Source organism: Amblyomma americanum, chromosome 11 (genome assembly GCF_052857255.1).
Source record: "Amblyomma americanum isolate KBUSLIRL-KWMA chromosome 11, ASM5285725v1, whole genome shotgun sequence".
NCBI lineage: Eukaryota > Metazoa > Arthropoda > Arachnida > Ixodida > Ixodidae > Amblyomma > Amblyomma americanum.
The window spans coordinates 86,750,662-86,765,627 of NC_135507.1; the positions used below are offsets into that span (position 1 = coordinate 86,750,662).

The 14,966-nt window shown below is 46.7% G+C and overlaps 1 protein-coding gene across 1 annotated transcript in view; it reads right to left on the minus strand.

Annotated features, from left to right (window-relative positions):
• Positions 1-14,086, minus strand: part of LOC144110752 (putative rRNA-processing protein EBP2) — a 60,293-nt gene extending 46,207 nt beyond the window's left edge. The window contains exons 1-3 of the mRNA XM_077643826.1: positions 13,907-14,086; positions 13,441-13,527; positions 5,534-5,739 (exon numbers count right to left, since the gene is read on the minus strand). Coding sequence (XP_077499952.1) covers positions 5,534-5,739; positions 13,441-13,527; positions 13,907-13,942 — 329 coding nt within the window. The 5' untranslated portion in view covers positions 13,943-14,086. The remainder of the gene's footprint in view (positions 1-5,533; positions 5,740-13,440; positions 13,528-13,906) is intronic.
• Positions 14,087-14,966: the final 880 nt, after the last annotated feature.

A 14,966-nucleotide genomic window follows, 5' to 3' on the forward strand; every position in this document is an offset into this window, starting at 1 on the left:
AGACGCAGGCTGTCCCACAGGCACATTGTAGCCAGCTGATAATGAATGCGAAATACCGTATTTCGGTATTTCGGACCAGGGAAAAAAAACGTAAGAGCCGGGAAAACACAACAGTGAGGAAAGCTCCGAAAATGAGTGAAAAAAGTGCAGTTTCAACTATAGACAATTTATTTCCACAGAGTGCGCTTAGGACTTAAAAAAGCCCAGAATGGTGGCTTGGCGTTTCTTTTGCTCGCTAGAAATCACCACGGTCGATCCAGCCGTTGGACGACACAAAGTCGGTGATGCCCAGTTTGTCGGCTATGTCCATCGCCTTCTCGTGCAAAATGCTACCTTTGAAGTTACACCGGCAGCACGAGCTTGCTTGAACCAAGTAAGAAGAGCCTCGTCGAGGTTTCCATACTTGGTGCCACGAGCCTGCTTTGCTTTCGGGCCGAAGAGCGCTGCATTCCCCTCTATCTCAACATGCTTCGAGACGATGCTGTTAAGAGTTGAGGGTGGGAGACCAAGGTCCTTGGCAATGTCGACTCTCTTCCGCACTGGCTGCCTGTCGACTGCGTTTATTGCGTCCAGCTTTTCCTCAACAGAAAGCGCCTTCCGTTTGCGCAACGCCATCTAAGCACAAGTTCGACGTTCACGAGGCTTAATGTACAACGACGATAGCACGATAGAAGAGGAGTCGACCCGTCCAACAACCGTGCGGCGACCGTAAAAGTGAGAGCTAGGGTAGTGAGAGCATTTTTCACGAACGGCCACCTAGTGGCGGCCTCTCAAACTGGCGTGCGGCTTCTTGCAGCCAGTTCCATAGCCAAGCCCGGCTGAAACTCCCAAAAGTCAAAATGGCGGTTGGAGCGCGTTGCCTACTTCAGCCCAGGCGTGCTCGGGGTGCTAAGTTTCGACGTATCATGCGGGAACGTTTTCACAGCTACTACGCAACAGCGGGGTTCCTTATACATTGGATCCTAGGGAAGATATGCCGGGACCGGATGAAAACGACGTAGCAGCTGGGAAAACGCAGCAGTGAGGAATGTAACAGCGGGGTTCTACTGTACTAGGACAAAGCAGCAACGTAATCACAATCACAAAAAAAAAACGACGCCAGTGAGAACAAGCCAACAAGAGTTGACGCCAGCTAGAGTCACTGGCGCGATGAGGGCGCCACCTCTTGACGAATGCTCGCAACCTGTAGCAAGGTTGTGTGGCCTCCGTGACCGCAAATTGAGACAGCCATCTCGGAGGCACCGAGCGCTCGCGATCGCCGCCAAGACGGCAGCAAAGGAGCGAGCGATCCCACCGCCATCTGTCTGTTAATCCTTGCAACTGATGCAAAAACGTGGCCACGTGACTAACAGGCAGCAGGGCATGGAGCAGCGCACTTTGTTCGCTCTTTCTCGTGTTTGGTGCCAGTGCGTGCAGTTGTGCGTTCCGTGCTTCGAGTCTTAGGCCTACCCCTATCAAATGGTCGAGCTGTGTTCAACCGGAATGGCGTTCTCACGCGCTCAGTATAGAGCTGGCTTCAAGCGCAACGCTATTCTGCTTGCTGAGAAAGTGGGAAATTCAGCAGCTGCAAGACGTCTGGACGTCAACGAATCGACGATCAGGGGATGGAGGAAACATCGCGAGGAATTGTTTTAACTGCAACAGCCTGCGAAAAGGCTTTCGGGGGCCCAAGAAAGGCCACTTCCCGGAGTTGGAGCGACGCCTTGCAGAGTTCATTAGCGAGCAACGTTCCCGACTACTTGGAGTAAGCACTGAAATGCTTCAGTGCAAAGCACAGGAGCTTGCGTGGGACACGGGTTTGACCCAAAACCAGTTTAAGGCATCACGAGGCTGGGTGCAGAAGTATATGCGAAGGGCCGGGTTCTCCCTTCGATGCACGACTTCTATTTGCCAGAAGCTGCCCAGGGAATTCGAGTCAAAACTTCGAGAGTTCCAGTGCTACGTCATCAATCTTCGTCGCTCTACCAACATGCCACTTGGACATATCAGCAATGCCGACCAGACCCCCGTGTATCTGGACATGCCTATGTCCAGAACAGTGCACAAGTCTGGTGAGCATGAAGTTCGCCTTAGAAGCACAGGCAACGAAAAAAATCGGATTATCGTTATGGTGGCATGTTTGGCTGATGGCCACAATCTCCCTACATTCATCATTTTTTGCCGGAAGACGATCCCGAAGGAAACTTTCCCGAAAGACGTTATCGTGCGCTGTCACGAGGTTGGATGGACTCGAATCTTGTCATAGGTTGGATTCAAAGCATGTGGGACCGAAGGCCAGGCGCATTGCTGCATCCGGAACCAATACTGGTTCTGGACTCTTTCCGAGGTCACCTGACACCCGGCGTCAAACAAAAGCTACAGCGTGACCGAACGCATCTCATTGTTATACCTGGTGGCATGACCTCCATTCTCCAGCCTCTGGACGTTTGCATGAACAAGCCCTTCAAGGATCGCTTGCGACAATTATACTGGGAGTGGACTGAAAGTGGATCAACAACATCTGCAGGTAGGCTGAAATGCCCAAGCGCATCTACCGTTGCCCACTGGGTTTCAGGCAGCCTGGTACAGGCTGCCTCATGATTTGGGCTACCGCGCATTTAAGAAATGCTCAATTTCAAATGCTCTAGATGGAAGCGAGGACGACCTGCTGTGGGAGGCAGCTAGTGACAAAGAAGAGTCAAGCTGTGATGATGATAGTGACGACGACAACTGCCGTGAGGATGAGGGTGTATAGGAATGCCTGTTTGGCTTGTATTTCAATAAAGTTGTCCTTGACCCTCAGAACTGTGTGATATCGGTTCCTCACGTCACATTCGGTTTCTTTCGGTTTTTCTGTCGCACGGCCGAAGTCCAACCTCGCGTTACAATCGTAGTTTTTTTTTCCCCTTTTCACACCCGAATAGTCGACTCTCGCGTTACAATCGTTGTCGCGTTACATTCGAGTAAATACGGTAATCTTCCCCAAAAGAAAGCAAAAGAGCTCGTAAAGGTGGCTCCCGTCAACCACAGTGATAGCCACGGCATAAAGAAAGGCCGCGGACTGTGCCTGCTTTTTCTTTCTTTTTTTTTAACGGCAAGCCCTCTGGGGGCAAGAATGTTGTACTACTGCATTTCAGCTACAAAAAAAAAAGCAGGATCAAATCCCTGATGTCAAGGAAGTTTTCTGCAAGGACATTTATCACCACCTAAGTTATACTAAAAATATTAAAAATTCAATGGGAAACAGATAAGTCTTATTTTCAGATACGAAACTAACACATGCACTGAAATGCACCGCCACTTGCTCTATCCGGCTTGGGCTGCTGCTTCTCTTTGTGCCACAGAGCGTTCCGATAATGTGCTTTCCTTCTTGGTCTGCATGAAATTTGGCGTATTTTCGGCTGCGACCAGTGCGGCTCACGATATCGTGGAGTCGAAAGCCATTCACCCTGAGAGAAAAAAGTTAAATAATAGAAGAGGCCGAGAAGCGGAAGTGTATGTGTGGACAGTGTCTGCTGACGCTGCAGGCGCCTACGACAAAGAGGTCACGGACTACGTTACGGAAACTAGCGTGTCTATTCCTACCTACGCAGATGTGTTGTGCAGCATCAACAACATTCGGCGGTTTGTGCTCACGACGAAGACGGCGACCTGCTGTCAGATGTTGCAACTCTCGAGACGAAACTAATGCGTCGCAGCTGGGCAAATGTTCAGAAAAAAATCACAGACTTCTTTTAAAGGTGAGAATAAAGAGTTGCTCACACTTCCTCCGAACAAATGCTTGAGTGTTGACATTTCTAAAATAATTTGATCTACCCTTAGAGTGGTGTCGATTCTTGCCATGTGCTTATTCAGGCTGTTGCTAACAGTTTTTCGGGCAAGACTGAACACTACTGCCGATATCCTTTGTTTCTCGATTATACGACGCCCGGATTATACGACGGTTTTGCGTTGTCCCCTCAAAGTCGTATAATCGATGTTCCACTGTAGTTTACTATAACCTCATCTCCACATGACTTGCTATAGGGGTTTTAAATGCAATTTGCAATTTGAAATTTGAAATTTTCTGCATGGGATTCCCGAGGGAGTTTTACAATTGTTCGATATATTCAGGATCGTCTGTAGTGTTTTTCTTATCTATGTTACAATGACCATTTCACTTTTGTGGTGCTGTGAGCATTTTTGTCTTTTCTGTTCTGTGATTTCTTCTTGATATGATGTTATGTTCTGTGGCTGACAATGCTTATGTCACGTTTTCTCTGTTTGTACACCCTCCCCTACTGTAATGCCAGCTGGTGCTGTGGGTAAATAAAAAAGAAATACTGATGAATATGAGCTAAATGAGGGCACGGACCACAGCCAATGATGGTTCACACTCGGGTACCACAAAAACCAGAAAAGCAGGTAAAGTGAACAGAAACAGTATTCCAAAAATGTGACATTGCCACTTTTACAAGACACAAATGACAAACAGGAAGAACCAAATAAACTTAAATTCTTAAAAATATAACCAGCATTCCAAGCAAAGACAACTCTGCTCAATCTTCATCAAGAACAGTGTACAGACTCATGCTAGCTGTGTCGCAAATCAACAAAATGCAAACTTTCTCAAAAGCCAGCCTGGCTAATAAAATTATGAAAAGTTTTTGAATGTCTCTGTATATTAGTGTACACCATGCACGACTGCTTTCTCGATTTCTTCGTAACTTGGCCAGTGTCTTCAAGAGTTCATATCCCGGCAGGCGAAATGGCAAAACACTTGGTCAAAGTGAGAGGGTCAGTCACAAAACCTTCTGAGCCATGTTTTAGCACGACAGATATTATTGTACATGTCCAGAAACAGTACCCTGATTCATTTCTACAGCGCATTTCGTTTTGCTCTTGAAACACTACTACTGAGGCAACATTCTTGGACAAAATGAAATGAGCTGAACAAACTGCTTGCAAATCGTTCCGTTCCAAGCTATGCCACAAGAGCTTCCCGTAAGACTGTCCACAACATCAGTTGGCATTTCAGGCACAAAGCCACCAAATATTGTCGTGTGCTCTGTTTTCGGAATGACACCGAAGACATCAATCATTGCATGGAATCTGCCTAAGTCACGTAAATAATTTAAAACTTTTTAATCTAATTTTGTTCCAGTTTCGGTTTCAGCTGACAAACGATGCCTTGAAGTCGTGCAAGGCATATGAAAACTGCAGCACAATTGTTGCTTCCTTCCTTTAAGTTCACGCCAACTCCTACACCAGCCTGCCCAATAACTAGGAAGACAAAAAATGAACTATCCGTCATATCCCAGCTTTTGGATGCCTCAGATGATCCCATTTTCTGCTGTATGTCCCAGCCATAGCCCGACAGTTGAAATCAAAAGAATATTAAAGAACAGTTACACTGTAAATCGTTCAGAGGCCATAGGTGAATTCCACATGCGAAAAGAATAAAGACATCAAATGTTTGGCGTCTTTATTCCTTTAAGTTTGCCTACCTAGGACAGGTACAACCATTCCATGTATCAAAAGTCCAAAGCTAAAAAGAAGTATAAAAAGGACTCACAAGGCCATCTCGCGCTTGAAGTCATGGTGAACAGGGTCTTCATTGGATCCCATGACCACGGTGCCTTTGCGGTTCTTTTGCAGCTCCATGTCACCAAACTGCTCCGACAGCTCCGGCGTCAAAGGTGCCAGCCCATTCACCATGGTCAGGGTCTCAACCCAATCCAAATCGAGCTCCATTTCTGCCAGCTTCTGTTTCAGCGCTGCCTGCAATGACAGAACCAACGGTCAACAATTCTGAAGGGCAAATACGGCCTGTGGATGCCGCGACAAAGTTTCAGGACAAGCTCTAGCAGAATCTCGTTGAAACCTGATCCAAAAAACGGTTTGTTCTCGGGAAAAAGAAAGATGATGAATTTACCCTGTGTCACGGATCTCTCCGGAGAACACTCGGACCGAAAGAATGGACTAGGCGATGGGTGTACCCACACAAACGCACATTTAATACACCCTACGTGACACACAAACTAGAACACAAAACTAACAAAACTAACACAAAACACAAAGGCTATAAATATACATGACCCGGGCACACTGCTACCAGCGTCTACTACTAGCGTTCTACTATTCGTGGTCGGCGTTCGTGCTCACGGTTGGTTCAGTGCGGCTGCGGCGTTGTATGGATCCCGTAGGCGGCGTCGAGGTGGTGTTCGACGTGATTGGGCTGGCGTCGCTGGCGGCGTTCGACGCGCTTGGGCTGGCGTCGCTGGCTGCGTCGTACAAGCTCCAGGTCAAAGCGCCCGTGGAGGTGATTCCGGTGTTGTTGGCGTTGGGGGCACAACCCGGATGGGTGGCAACTCGTCGTCTTCTTCTCTTCTCCACCAATCATCTCTCTCCACCTCACCGAATGCTTCACCACCAATAATCTCCCTCCACCACACCGAATGCTTCTTCTTCCTCTTCTTTATTCTTCCGTTAATTCACATCATCTTCTTCACAACTCTTTCCTTTAAAATTTAATTTAGGCTCCTTAATATATGTGACAAGGGCCCTCTCTCTCAAGAGTTTTTCCATGAAAAACTGCTCACGTCATCCTCATCTCCAAGCCATCCAGCCAACCGACAATCTTCTGTGGCGATTCTGGACCCAACACACACCACACCGCAGATGTCCAGCACACACCATGAGCACGACACTAACACAGCACACCAAACTGCGTGTTCAGAACACTAACACACCACTGCCGTTGTCCGTACAGAGTCCTTAAAGATATGTCGATGTCCACAAAACATCCCTTGCGTAATCACATAATACCAACAACAGCAACAGCAACAAGATAAATCCCAGAGATATATTAACACCACAACAACAACAACAAAACCAAAAAGATACATTCCAGAGATAGCTAGAGCTGTTTGATTCTCTTCTTGCAAAAGAACGGTTCCTAATACTCTGTTTGGTACTTCACTGTGAAGAACAAATTCTTTATCCAATGCCAACAGCCACTCTTTGAAGTGGTAGGTCGATGGCTGGCGTCTTGCCCAGAGCTACGGGACCAACTCTTCCCTTCGGGACTGTGCACTGGCACACGTCACATGAGCCAACGAAGCGCTTAACGTCACTCTGAACACCCGGCCAAAAGAACTCCTCGGTGATCCCAGACACCGTTTTTTGGACACCCTGGTGTCCGGCCATAATGGCGTCATGTCCTAAGTGTAGCACGGTCTCTCGCATATCTCATGGTAACACCAGCTGTTGGACCCGCCTTTCTGAACTAAATATGCACTCCCTGTGCAGAAGACCATTTACCAATAGATATTCGAATGACGTACGACATTTCTTTCTTTTCACCTTTTCCCCGACTCTTTCGAAGCAGGCCTTCAGGCTTGGGTCTTCTTTTTGCCTAATTGCAATTTCGCCCGGCGTTACGCTCAAGCACATCGCAACAGGAGTAGAGAGCGGACGCTGCGTTGCTCGGGCTGTCGCTTGAGCTCTTGTCTCCACTGCCGACGAGAAACTGACTGCACCCGTCTGAGCTGTCGCGGGCCTTTCCTCCTTTCGATGTTCTTCAGCGTCGAGCATCCTTCACTCGGGATCAGGGTCTTCAACACTTCTTGCACCCGTAATGTTTCCAAAGATGAGATCGTAGATGGGTTGGTCTACGCATTTTGCCACTACCTGCCCAGTATAATATGGCGTGGACACTATAATCCTGGCTTCAGGAAGGTACCTTACTGTGCTGTCTACCAGAGTGACGGCCGATGATTCCCCTGTAAGATCCTCGTCCTTCACCAGGTTTCTCCGAACCAAGACTGTGTTGGCTCCACTGTCTCTAAGCGCCAATATAGGATGGTCCCCTATTTGCCCAACCACCACCGGCATTGCTGCTTTCGACTTGGGTGTTCAACTCATTGCCCCTTTTTGCAGCGGCGTTTGCTCTCCTTTCAGTTGTGGAACTTCGGGTGGCGTTACAAGTTCTACCCTTGAGTCGACAACGCATGCAGCTCGGTCCTGCGTTCTGTATCGGCGCTCATCCAGAGTATGACCCCCCCCTCTTACAACCTTGACACACAACCTGTGTCTTTTGGGCAACGCTACTAGTCCGACAGTCAACTACACGGTGTCCCACCTTGCCGCAGAGAAAACACCTTACTGGCGCCTTAGATGCACCGGCATATACTGTTGGTTTTGCCGCGTCTGTCTCTATGATCTTTTGGGTTTCCTCCTTTGCCTTACTCAAATTTTTAGCCCTTGAGCCTCGAGAAATTGGTCTGCAGTGTCGGCGAACTCTTCCAATGAACACAACTTTCTTTCAGGAATAGCGCTAGCTTCGAGCTGCAGCACGCTAAAAATTGCTCTGTGACCAGCTTGTCACGCACCCCTTCAAAACTCTTTTCTGTGTTTGACATATCAAGCCACCTATCAAAATAGTTGGTAAGCCTGCAGAAAAATTGCTTAGCGGTTTCCGAATCCTCAGGTTTCGCGTTGCGAAATCTCTCACGAAAACCCTCTGCCGTAAGCCTGAATCTTTGGAGGAGTGCCTTTTTGACTTTCTCGTAGTCCATGGAATCAGCAGCAGGCATCCTTCCAAACACATTCAGCACTACTCAGACTAAACACACGCTCAATGCCGTGGCCCATTCACTGCGCTCCCAGCCTTGCCCCAAAGCTATCCGCTCGAATTGTTGCAGATATGCATCCAAATCATCTCTCTTGTCATCGAATGGAGCCAGCAGCTTTCTTGGACAAACTCTGGCCGGTCTAGGAGATTCTGTACCCGCTAAGGAATGCTGATCATTGTCCGTGATCTCCTCATATCCTCCCGCGACATGCGCCTGTTTCCACAAAATAAACTCCTTCTCCCGTTCTCTATCCTTCTTTTCTCCTTTCTTCTGCCTCGCGGGCTCTTCTAGCTTCTCGCTCTTCTGCCTCGCGAGCTCTTTTCGCCTCGCGCTCTTCTGCATCACGAGCTGTTTTCTCTTCTCGCTCTTCTGCCTCGCGAGCGTCTGCGCGTGCCCTTTCTTCTCTCTGCCTCTTTCCCTCCTCCTCATAGAGATGCATCGCCTCTTCCTTGCTTAACCCTAGCTTGAGCGCCAGTTCTAACGTTCTAGCCAAATCCATCCTTTCTGCCGTCGAGAGATCGGAAAGAACCGAGCCAACGCAAAAAGAAAAAAGGAAATTAATCCTGGCACAGGCTCGCCACTTATCTTTGTCACGGATCTCTCCGGAGAACACTCGGACCGAAAGAATGGACTAGGCGACGGGTGTACCCACACAAACGCACATTTAATACACCCTACGTGACACACACACTAGAACACAAAACTAACAAATCTAACACAAAACGCAAAGGCTATAAATACACACAACCCAGGCACACTGCTACCAGCGTCTACTACTAGCGTTCTACTATTCGTGGTCGGCGTTCGTGCTCACGGTTGGTTCGGTGCGGCGTTGTATGGATCCCATAGGCGGCGTTCGACGTGCTTCGGCTGGCGTCGCTGGCGGCTTTCGACACGCTTGGGCTGGCGTCGCTGGCTGCGTCGTACAAGCTCAAGGTCCAAGCACCCGTGGAGGTGATGCCGGTGTTGTTGGCGTTGGGGGCACCACCCGGATGGGTTGCAACAGCGCTGGAGATACCCCTGGCCGTAGCAGGTGGTAGCGCCCTCCGTCAACTCCCCGGAACGTGCTCAAGCACGGCAGGAAGTCCACGATGCGTTGCCGTAGAACGCGAGCTCAACGGAGCAGTAGCCGGCGTCGCTCTCTTCCAGCCAAAGTGTCCCTGACCCACCGGAGCCTCCGCTTCTCTGCTGTTCCCCCCAGTGCCTCGCTCTCACTCGACCTTTTATAGCCTCAATGTTAGTCCACCTAAGCCTTGTCCTCGTCTTCTTCTCTTCTCCACCAATCATGTCTCCACCTCACCGAATGCTTCTCCACCAATGATGTCCCTCCACCACTCCGAATGCTTCTTCTTCCTCTTCTTTATTCTTTGGTTAATTCACGTTGTCTTCTTCACAACTCTTTCCTTCAAAATTTAATTTAGGCTCCTTATTATATGTGACACCCTGCCAGGTTGTTCAAACCTCAAACAAAAGCTTCCTTGCTTCTAAAGATATCCCTGTTTAAAAGGACATTGGGGACAACTCCATGCAATCTTTTAGTCTTCGTAAAAATCAACAGTATTGCTTTTATGCCTTTGATAAGATCTTTTGGTGGAAAAGGCGCATTAGAGGAGATGACGGTCATAAAAACTTTTCATTTTTCAACATAGCCAGCTGAAACTTATTAGCATGCAGGTATATTATAGAATTCTGCTTTCAAGTATACATATAGACTTCAAAAATCTCACTTGAAAAGAAATATAATGCAAAATAACATATCCTAACTAGGTCATTTCTGACAGGCTTTTATGGTAATTTCCCAACTGAAGAAAAGCATTTTTAAGAATATGTAGACATTTCCAAAGGTCCAACGCATATCCTATAGGCATCTTTTTTTCCTTCAATCATGATACATTAGCAATTAGGCCAAATGTAGGCTAAGTAACGCGGCATCGTTTTTTATTTCAGACTTTGCAATTTATTTATTATCAACAAAATGACTTTATAGGCATTTTGTTAGCTTTATGATGTGTGATGGACCTTTGAAAATGTCTGTTGTTGTGCTGGGTTTAATGGCACATAAGCAACTAAGGCCATCATGCACCAAGCCCAAGGCATAAAGAATTGTTTTCTGGAGATTTTTACAGATATAAAATTTGGCGGAGTGGAAAGCTGAAAAAGTTATTTCCTTCTGCCTAGTAATGAGATCTAAACAATATTGATAAATAGCTCATATTAAAAGTTTCAAAGGAGGAAATGTCTGTATAATCTTAAAAAAAAAAAGCGTTCTTTAACTGACAAAAGACCATGAAGGCCGGTGAGGAATGACCTAATTAGGATATGTTATTTTGTAGTATATTTCCTTCCAGGTGAGATATCCGCAATCTGAATTTACATTTAAACTCAGCATTTTATGATATACCTACATGCCAAGTTTCAGCAAAGATGTGCTGACAAATAAAAAAGTTTCTAACATCCTCATCACCCTTAACAATCGATTTTGTTCCTCGTCACTGCATTCAAACTTGAGACATCAGTTAAAAAAACAACTCCATGATCACCGTAAAAAAGTGAATGACAATGTAGCTGCACTTCAGGCATACAATGCTTGTCATAACATGACATAACCAGCAACAATGATACTTGTATTTGATCTTTGGCCTTCCCTAGACTGTAAAAGCTTGTTTTCGAGCGAAAGTGGCTTGTTTGTGGTCAGAACACAGTAATCAATCAATACAGGCCAACTTAAGACCTGGAAGGCTAGTTGCTTCCGTGCAGCATGAAATTCCAACTATATGAACTGAATGCGGACGAAGCAGCAACGTGCGTGACACACACAGGAACCAACCAGTACTGGCAGGTTGCAGCCACAATGAGGCTGGTACTGCCAACCGCTGCATTTCACTTTGTTTTCATTTTGCACAGAAAACAGGCCCTGGTACAAGAAATGTCATTTATAGAGCATTCCCAGGCTACTTGGTTTATTATAGTTCCAACTTTGCAAAAATTACTGCCAACAAAAAACTTTCGAGGACAACACGGCAGCCCCCTTCCAGTGTCTCCCTCCTCCCACCAGAGGAGAGGGGGATTTCCCTCTCTCCAGTTTGCTGACTGCGGTTGGCACGTAGCTGCTGGCTGTTCTGTGGGTTGGGTGTGGGGACATGGAGCTCTTATGCTGTTCAATAGCATTGTTTCTTTTCACCATCCTCAGAATTTCCACTAGAATTAGACACAGAGCTAAAAAGTGAAGAGTACTGACAACATGAGCGGAAAATGTGGCCAGCACTGCATACTCTCGCGCAACAAAGGCTCAGCCGGTAATGAGTTATAATGTCCAACAGATAGGTACAGCGCAGCCACCTCCCAATACATGTTGGAAATGAACACGGTGAGCACCAAAATATGAAAGGAAAATGAAGGTGAATGAATGGGTGAAGACATCCTAAAAGCACAGACATGGTTAAGATGAAGTGCGGTGAGGAAGGTGAGCTCGGACTCTATGACAGCGAGAAAAACAACGGCAAAAGCAAAGCCTGGGTTTCTGAAGCATGAAGTGCTGACACACTGCGCAAGCCTAAACTCCACCTAGAGTCCACTTCACAAGTTGTCTGCAGCAAGCTAAAGCTCTCTCAGCTGATCAGGGCTGCAGGAACACAACAAATAGGCTCTCAAATATTTGAACAGTGTTGAACTATTTTTCAAACAATTACTGCTGTAATTGTAAAGGCAGTTCAGGCTTTTTTTTTTTGGAGAAAAAGGTAAGTGTTTCTTTCAAAGGTTAAAGTAGAAGAGAAAGTCTGCACAAACAGCACTGCGGAGGCCTGCTGCAAAGTGGTGTGTCTCGATTTGGAAATATGCGGTCCCCAGAGTCGGCTGAGTTTCTTGCGTGCAGGAGACACAGCCGAGTGATGGAGCCACCCTTCTGTACACCTTTCTTATAGGCTCAGATCGCCATAGCATCCACAGTGCTGCAAATTACTGATGAGATGGAGCATAGGCTAATGACTTAGTGGTTTGTCTGATTCTCATCGAGCCTACTGATCCTTACTAGCTGAGTGCCGAACAGCACAAAGCAAATAAATTGTGAGCAGCTTCCTAGTGCGTCAAGACAGGCATTAGAACTTGAAGCCTTGGCCACAGATTGACATGAATTTGGCCTGTGGAGCATGAAACTGGGTAGTATTATTTACAGCTGAGCAAGGCCAGCATTAATTCTGAAGCCAAAACAGGGCATAAACTATGTGGTGGGCCCCCCAGCCAAAGTGAGAAAGCCAAAAGTTTCTCTCAAGACTGCAAATGAGGACAATTGTGTCAATGTCGGCATACTGCTGACGACACTCGTTCCAAACTGAACAGTCAGCAACTATTTGCTAACACATTGCTATCCGAAAACCGCCGGTACTTCTTCGATATAAGATGTGAAAGCTGGTGGTGTTCTTTGTGACAAGATGTATATTTAATTAACATTCATATTTAACCTTAACTCATGAACACAAAAGAAAGCTTCAGGTCGATTTCATATCTTTGCACTTAACTTGTCCCGTGCATCGAACTCGGAAAATTCCAAGATAGATGGACGTTAATTGCGATTATTGCGTCGTCAGATGGTCCGGCCTTTTTGACACGAGATCGGCCCTTTGGTGTGGCCCTGCAAATCTTCTGAGATCAAGAAATTATCACTGCTCTGCATTGTACGATTCCTTTCAAGGCATTTTAAGCCAGTAATGCCCGTCGCCCGCGCGGGGTGTGCTTACACAGACTCGAGCGGCTAAAATGATTGAAATGCCTTGAAAAAAAAAAAAAACCGATTCAACCCGCAATAAAACGAACTTTGAAAGTTGAAGATCACGTATCGGGCGTCGCTTACCGTGTTATTGATGAACTCCTTCTTGACATGAGGCGCAATGGCGTAGAGTCCGGGCTTTAGTTCGCCTTTCGCCAGGCTCTCTTGCAGCTGAAAGCGAAAAGTGATCAAACGATCGCCCATCTACCGCCGATCTCGGCACCCCGTAGGAGGCAGGGATTCGCTCCAAACGAACATAACATCCTAACGAAATCGCACGCTGTCGCGCTACAGGTAGTTACTAGTGCGCTTCCAAACTCCTCGTTAAACATCGCAATGAAAGCACCGATGGCCAACAACATTGCCAGACAGTATTCGTAAGCAGCGGCGCCTCTGTTAGAAAAACGTTTCGCCAAACAGTGGCCATGACAAACCAAAAACGTGTAAACGATTCACTGACGGCCTATTCTCTCTACAACGAGTAAACATCGCTTGGACACGTGTTGCGACTGTCATACGCACGCATAGTAGAAATGACTGACAGGTATACCTCTTCATCCGTGTCCAGAGATTCCGAGTCAGACATTTCCTCTTCTGGTGTGCACTAGTGATAGCAAAAACACAACTGATGGCACTGAAACACAAGTAAATCCGGAGCCTCACGCTGCACACGAATACTCCGCAAGTCAAAACCACGCCGCACGCTGCCAGCCGCGGCCACTTTATATACATTAAACGTAAGCCCGTTATCGAGCAATGCCGCGGTACGCTAGAAAAGTTCCCAGCATGGCCACAATAGCGCTGTCTACCTAGCAAAAAACAATTCCTCGTACTTGCTTTAATATTACTTTAAAAAATACAAATAGCAATAAGATAAAGAAAAACTTCATATTTATGAGTAGATTAGGATAGTTTCATCTTATTTGGTTCCATTTTCGTCGCTCTCTCGCTTGCATACTCATAATTACTCATGTACGTAGCCAGTATATTAAAGGGGCCCCGAAACACAATTTCAGTGCATTTTTTGCCCATTGGTTCCATATAAAGAGTTATAGTGATGCTATTAGCATCAGTCGTACCACGTATACTCCTGTTTTTAATATTTTAATTAGCTCGCAAAAACAAATTCATGGCGCTGACGGTGTCACCATACAGTGGCGGTTTTTAGCATCGGATATGACATCACGGAGGGCGAACTTTATGATTGGACAAAGAGTAAAGGTATTGCAAATTGTGTTAATAACTAGAGATACGTTTTGTCAAGTTTTTGTGTTTTATATTACATTAACAAAACCAACTTGTTTGCCCTAGATAAAAGCACTGTAAAGCAAGTAAAACAAAAATACACCACTAGAGGCTCTGGCTACTTTTTGCATCGACGGACTTTGCGCCTCTCTGTAAACATCCTACGACCTAGCACTAACACTTCTGGGTACTCTCTATGTATCTGAGAGCGGCTTTGCAGAGTTGATCCGATCGAGCCATTGCACTCTATAAGCGTTCGTTTCGGTCACAAGGAATGATGCGTTCAGTTCACATTTAGCAGACAGTGCGCATCGTAAGCTTGTGGAGGATCACCGGGCGGCGGCGCCAGATGGCGCCACGCTTTC